General features: G+C 51.5%; 1 protein-coding gene across 1 annotated transcript in view; it reads right to left on the reverse strand.

Moving 5' to 3' along the window:
- LOC124023331 (RNA-binding motif, single-stranded-interacting protein 3-like) overlaps positions 1-6689 on the reverse strand; it is a 78858-nt gene extending 72169 nt beyond the window's left edge. Inside the window, exons 1-2 of the mRNA XM_046337846.1 lie at positions 6532-6689; positions 3402-3481 (exon numbers count right to left, since the gene is read on the reverse strand). Coding sequence (XP_046193802.1) covers positions 3402-3481; positions 6532-6638 — 187 coding nt within the window. The 5' untranslated portion in view covers positions 6639-6689. The remainder of the gene's footprint in view (positions 1-3401; positions 3482-6531) is intronic.
- Between the last annotated feature and the right edge of the window lie 205 nt (positions 6690-6894).

Here is a 6894-nt window from a genome sequence, read left to right on the forward strand (position 1 = left end):
AGCTCTGGTCAAGAGTAGTGTACATACTTTACATGATCACATCTAACTAGGGAATAGTGTGCCATTTGGGATCCAGACCCTACTGTATCTTCTACCAGAGCCCATAGGGAATAGGGGATCCAGACCCCACTGTATCTTCTACCAGAGCCCCTAGGGAATAGAGGATCCAGACCCTACTGTATCTTCTACCAGAGCCCCTAGGGAATAGGGGATCCAGACCCTACTGTATCCTCTACCAGAGCCCCTAGGGAATAGGGGATCCAGACCCCACTGTATCTTCTACCAGAGCCCCTAGGGAATAGAGGATCCAGACCCCACTGTATCTTCTACCAGAGCCCCTAGGGAATAGGGGATCCAGACCCCACTGTATCTTCTACCAGAGCCCCTAGGGAATAGAGGATCCAGACCCTACTGTATCTTCTACCAGAGCCCCTAGGGAATAGAGGATCCAGACCCTACTGTATCTTCTACCAGAGCCCATAGGGAATAGGGGATCCAGACCCTACTGTATCCTCTACCAGAGCCCCTAGGGAATAGGGGATCCAGACCCCACTGTATCTTCTACAAGAGCCCCTAGGGAATAGAGGATCCAGACCCTACTGTATCTTCTACCAGGCTCCATTTGGGATCCAGACCCCACTGTATCTTCTACCAGGCTCCATTTGGGATCCAGACCCCACTGTATCTTCTACCAGGCTCCATTTGGGATCCAGACCCCACTGTATCTTCTACCAGGCTCCATTTGGGATCCAGACCCTATAGTATCTTCTACCAGAGCCCCTAGGGAATAGGGGATCCAGACCCCACTGTATCTTCTACCAGAGCCCATAGGGAATAGTGTGCCATTTGGGATCCAGACCCTACTGTATCTTCTACCAGAGCCCCTAGGGAATAGGGGATCCAGACCCCACTGTATCTTCTACCAGAGCCCATAGGGAATAGTGTGCCATTTGGGATCCAGACCCTACTGTATCTTCTACCAGAGCCCCTAGGGAATAGGGGATCCAGTCCCTACTGTATCTTCTACCAGAGCCCCTAGGGAATAGGGGATCCAGACCCTACTGTATCTTCTACCAGAGCCCCTAGGGAATAGGGGATCCAGACCCTACTGTATCTTCTACCAGAGCCCATAGGGAATAGAGGATCCAGACCCTACTGTATCTTCTACCAGAGCCCATAGGGAATAGGGGATCCAGACCCTACTGTATCTTCTACCAGAGCCCCTAGGGAATAGGGGATCCAGACCCTACTGTATCTTCTACCAGAGGCCATAGCGAATAGAGGATCCAGACCCTACTGTATCTTCTACCAGAGCCCATAGGGAATAGAGGATCCAGACCCTACTGTATCTTCTACCAGAGCCCCTAGGGAATAGGGGATCCAGACCCTACTGTATCTTCTACCAGAGCCCCTAGGGAATAGGGGATCCAGACCCTACTGTATCTTCTACCAGAGCCCCTAGGGAATAGGGGATCCAGACCCTACTGTATCTTCTACCAGAGCCCCTAGGGAATAGGGGATCCAGACCCTATAGTATCTTCTACCAGAGCCCATAGGGAATAGGGTGCCATTTGGGATCCAGACCCTATAGTATCTTCTACCAGAGCCCATAGGGAATAGGGTGCCATTTGGGATCCAGGCTGTACTGTAGTACATCTCTGTTCAGTATAGTCACGTGTTACTCCACTGACCGTGGCTAATCGTCCAGGTTTCCAACATCCCCGTCTCATTCAATCTGGTTACGAGTCTCTATGAGGACGACCTGCTGTCCGAGTCCAAACGTCTACGATCAGTTACACCTTTACAATCCATAGGCTACACACACTATCACCTCACTGGAACTGAGGTGCACGTACGTGCGCACACACACGTACGGTACCAAAGGAGGCGGCTGGCGGTGTCCCGGGAGTATCAGACAAAGATAGATGGAGTGATCCATCATGCACCTGTCTTCCTGTCTGCCACACAGATACACCTCACAAATCATATCTCTAGATCAGAGACCGCTCGACAATCTACTGCTCTCTGTCTGTCTGTCTGTCTGTCTGTCTGTCTGTCTGTCTGTCTGTCTGTCTGTCTGTCTGTCTGTCTGTCTGTCTGTCTGTCTGTCTGTCTGTCTGTCTGTCTGTCTGTCTGTCTGTCTGTCTGTCTGTCTGTCTGTGTCTCTGTCTCTCTCTCTCTCTCTCTCTCTCTCTCTCTCTCTCTCTCTCTCTCTCTCTCTCTCTCTCTCTCTCTCTCTCTCTCTCTCTCTCTCTCTCTCTCTCTCCCTCTCCCCTCACTCCTCACCCCTCACTCCCTCTCTCTCTCTCACTCCCTCTCCCTCCTCTCTCTCTCTCACTCCCTCTCCCTCTCTCTCTCTCCCTCCCTCCCTCCCTCCCCTCCCTCCCTCCCTCCCTCCCTCCCTCCCTCCCTCCCTCCCTCCCTCCCTTCTATCCCCTCATCTCTCTCTCTCTTCCTCTCCAGCCCCTCATCTCTCTCTATCTTCCCCTCTATCCCTCATCTCTCTCTCTATCTTCATCTCTATCCCCTCATCTCTCTCTCTATCCTCTCCCTCCTCCTGTGGTTCAGAATCAAACCTGGAGGCTCTGTGCCAGAAGGACAGGCCATGGAGAGAGGAGTGCCATCAGGAACAGCGCAGTAGGAAACTGAGCTCAGCTTGAGCCAGACAGGAACCATCACGGAGGCATGAGGACCCCAGTCTGACAGGTTAGGACGGCTATGTGCCTGTGTGTAAACAGGTGTTCTGCCTGGGGTGTTTTTACGTCTGTGTTTATAGGGAAGGGGATAGCTTGTTGACATCAGGGGATGTCAGAGACTCAGTTACTTTAGGATTTATTGACACACTTGTAAAATCCTCCCGAGGTACTTTCAGGACACACAGAACAGGTTTCCCCAGAGCTGATATTAAAGGTCCAATGCACCTGTTTTAATCTCAATATCATTTTCTGGGTAACAATTAAGTCCTTTTCTGTGATTGTTTTCAACTAAAATGGTCAAAAAGAAACAGAAATAGCTTCTTAGCAAAGAGGAATTTCTCAAACAAGAATTCTGCTAGGACTGTCTGGGGCGAGGGCTGAACACTAGCTGTTATTGGCAGAGAGGTTTAGAACTCTCTTTCTTATTGGTCGATTCAATAATGTATTGCCTGGTGATGTCACCCGGCAAGCCAAAACTCCATCCCACCAAAACAGGCTGAAATTTCAGGTTCTTACACTTAAAGGGCTTTATCATCGTTTTCACTATTTCACAGTATCATTCCAACCTCATAGTGTGAAAATATATACACACACACAACACAGGAAAAATGACATTTTTTGAACTGCACGTGGCCTTTAAGATACAAATCGAAGCACTTTGAACTCAACACCCCCAGAAAAGACAAGAGTAGCTGTTCCTCATACCTGGTACGCCTGGAGGAGTCTTCAGAAACTTTCCATTGAAATGTTGAATCACCACATCACACTTCTCTGTTGACTCCATCCTGAGAGGGGTGGGGGGCAGAGAGAGGGGGGGCAGAGAGGGAGAGTGGAGGGGGGGGCAGAGAGGGGTGGGGGGCAGAGAGAGGGGGGCAGAGAGGGGGGGGCAGAGAGAGGGGGGGCAGAGAGAGGGGGGCAGAGAGAAGGGGGCAGAGAGGGGGGGCAGAGAGGGGGAGAGAGAGGGGGTGGGGGGTAGAGAGGGGGGTAGAGAGGGGGGGGGCAGAGAGAGGGGGGTGGGGGGGTAGAGGGGCGGGGATAGAGAGGGGGGTAGAGAGGGGGCAGAGAGAGGGGGGACAGAGAGGGGGTGGGAGGGTAGAGATAGGGGGGACAGAGAGGGCGGGGGACAGAGAGGGGGGCGGGGGGGGGGGAGAGAGGGGGGACAGAGGGGGGGCAGAGGGGGGGGCAGATTGGGGGGGGGGCAGAGAGAGCGGGTGTCAGGGAGTCAGAGGGTGATCCCAGAGAGATCTTTCTGTCAGGGAGTCAGAGGGTGATCCCAGAGAAGTCATTCTGTCAGGGAGTCAGAGGGTGATCCTAGAGAAGTCATTCTGTCAGGGAGTCAGAGGGTGATCCTAGAGAGGTCATTCTGTCAGGGAGTCAGAGGGTGATCCTAGAGAGGTCATTCTGTCAGGGAGTCAGAGGGTGATCCTAGAGAAGACATTCTGTCAGGGAGTCAAAGGGTGATCCTAGAGAAGTCTCTCTCTAGTCATTCTGTTAGGGAGTCAGAGGGTGTTCCTAGAGAAGTCATTCACAAGTAATTTTGTCAGGGAGTCAGAGGGGGATCCTAGAGAAGTCTGTCTCTAGTCATTCTGTCAGGGAGTCAGAGGGTGATCTCAGAGAAGTCTCTCTCTAGTCATTCTGTCAGGGAGTCAGAGGGTGATCCTAGAGAGGTCATTCTGTCAGGGAGTCAGAGGGTGATCCTAGAGAAGTCATTCACAAGTAATTTTGTCAGGGAGTCAGAGGGGGATCCTAGAGAAGTCTGTCTCTAGTCATTCTGTCAGGGAGTCAGAGGGTGATCCTAGAGAGGTCATTCTGTCAGGGAGTCAGAGGGTGATCCTAGAGAAGTCTGTCTCTAGTCATTCTGTCAGGGAGTCAGAGGGGGATCCTAGAGAGGTCTCTCTCTAGTCATTCTGTCAGGGAGTCAGAGGGTGATCCTAGAGAAGTCTGTCTCTAGTCATTCTGTCAGGGAGTCAGAGGGGGATCCTAGAGAGGTCTGTCTCTAGTCATTCTGTCAGGGAGTCAGAGGAGGATCCTAGAGAAGTCATTCACAAGTCATTCTGTCCAGCCACTGACCCTGAATACAGAGGCCAGACCAGGAAAAGTACATTGTACATGATTTATACCAGTTACTTTTACATTTGATACCGAAGAATATTGTAGCAATTACATTTACTTTTGATACTTAAGTATATTTAAATCAAAATCATTTTTTGACTTTTACTCAAGTAGTATTTTACTGGGTGACTTTTCTATTAATAAGGTATCTTTACTTTTACTCAAATATAACAATTTGGTACTTTTTCCACCCCTGCCTGTACTGTACAGAGATGCGAATCGCATCTCTGCATGTCTGGCAGGCATATCAGTGTGGATGACGGATCACCACCTCAAGCTGAACTTCGGCAAGACGGAGCTGCTCTTCCTCCCGGGGAAGGACTGCCCGTTCCATGATCTCGCCATCACGGTTGACAACTCCATTGTGTCCTCCTCCCAGAGCGCTAAGAACCTTGGCGTGATCCTGGACAACACCCTGTCGTTCTCAACTAACATCAAGGCGGTGGCCCGTTCCTGTAGGTTCATGCTCTACAACATCCGCAGAGTACGACCCTGCCTCACACAGGAAGCGGCACAGGTCCTAATCCAGGCACTTGTCATCTCCCGTCTGGATTACTGCAACTCGCTGTTGGCTGGGCTCCCTGCCTGTGCCATTAAACCCCTACAACTCATCCAGAACGCCGCAGCCCGTCTGGTGTTCAACCTTCCCAAGTTCTCTCACGTCACCCCGCTCCTCCGCTCTCTCCACTGGCTTCCAGTTGAAGCTCGTATCCGCTACAAGACCATGGTGCTTGCCTACGGAGCTGTGAGGGAACGGCACCTCAGTACCTCCAGGCTCTGATCAGGCCCTACACCCAAATAAGGGCACTGCGTTCATCCACCTCTGGCCTGCTCGCCTCCCTACCACTGAGGAAGTACAGTTCCCGCTCAGCCCAGTCAAAACTGTTCGCTGCTCTGGCTCCCCAATGGTGGAACAAACTCCCTCACGACGCCAGGACAGCGGAGTCAATCACCACCTTCCGGAGACACCTGAAACCCCACCTCTTTAAGGAATACCTAGGATAGGATAAAATAATCCTTCTCACCCCCCCCTTAAAATATGTAGATGCACTATTGTAAAGTGGCTGTTCCACTGGATGTCATAAGGTGAATGCACCAATTTGTAAGTCGCTCTGGATAAGAGCGTCTGCTAAATGACTTAAATGTAAATGTAAATGTAACTGAGAAGGACTCTCCATTAGGGGACACTCAGGGGGGACACTCAGGGGGACTAAGGTCCCAGGAACAAGGAGAAGACACTCTAAATTCAGTCCGGGGGCCTCATACAGAGTCCAGATGAGAACGCACACATTATAATTTGACAATGCTTTTTAAATTGATGCCAAATTGTGGATGTTCAGTGTGCATATTTCAAATCAGAACACTACCCAGAGTGTTGTGTGTGTGTGTGTGTGTGTTCAGTGTGCATATTTCAAATCAGAACACTATGTGTGTGTGTGTGTTTCAGCGTACAAATGTGTGTGTGTGTGTGTGTGTGTGTGTGTGTGTGTGTGTGTGTGTGTGTGTGTGTGTGTGTGTGTGTGTGTGTGTGTGTGTGTGTGTGCCCAGTGTGTGTGTGTGTGTGTGTGTGTGTGTGTGTGTGTGTGTGTGTGTGTGTGTGTGTGTGTGTGTGTGTGTGTGTGTTTCAGCGTACAAATGTGTGTGTGTGTGTGTGTGTGTGTGTGTGTGTGTGTGTGTGTGTGTGTGTGTGTGTGTGTTTGTGTGTGTGTGTGTGTGTGTGTACCTGGCGAAGCCGACTCCTCTGCTGACCCCGGTGGCGTCCCGTAGTACCCGTGTGGAGATAACGTGACCGAACGGTTTCAGCATGTTCTCCAGCTCCTGCTCATCCATGGACACAGGCAGGTTGGAAACGTACAGGTTAGTGGGATCCTGTTCCTGTTGCTGTGGGGGAAGGGGGGGGGGGGGGAGAGGGAGAGAGAGAGAGAGAGAGAGAGAGAGAGAGAGAGAGAGAGAGAGAGGGAGAGGGAGAGAGGAGAGAGGGAGAGGGAGAGGGAGAGAGGGAGAGGGAGAGAGGAGGGGGAGGGAGAGGGAGAGGGGGGGAGGGAGAGAGGGAGAGGGAGGGAGGGAGAGAGGGAGAGGGAGGGGG

Source organism: Oncorhynchus gorbuscha, unplaced genomic scaffold (assembly GCF_021184085.1).
Source record: "Oncorhynchus gorbuscha isolate QuinsamMale2020 ecotype Even-year unplaced genomic scaffold, OgorEven_v1.0 Un_scaffold_1591, whole genome shotgun sequence".
NCBI classification, from domain to species: domain Eukaryota; kingdom Metazoa; phylum Chordata; class Actinopteri; order Salmoniformes; family Salmonidae; genus Oncorhynchus; species Oncorhynchus gorbuscha.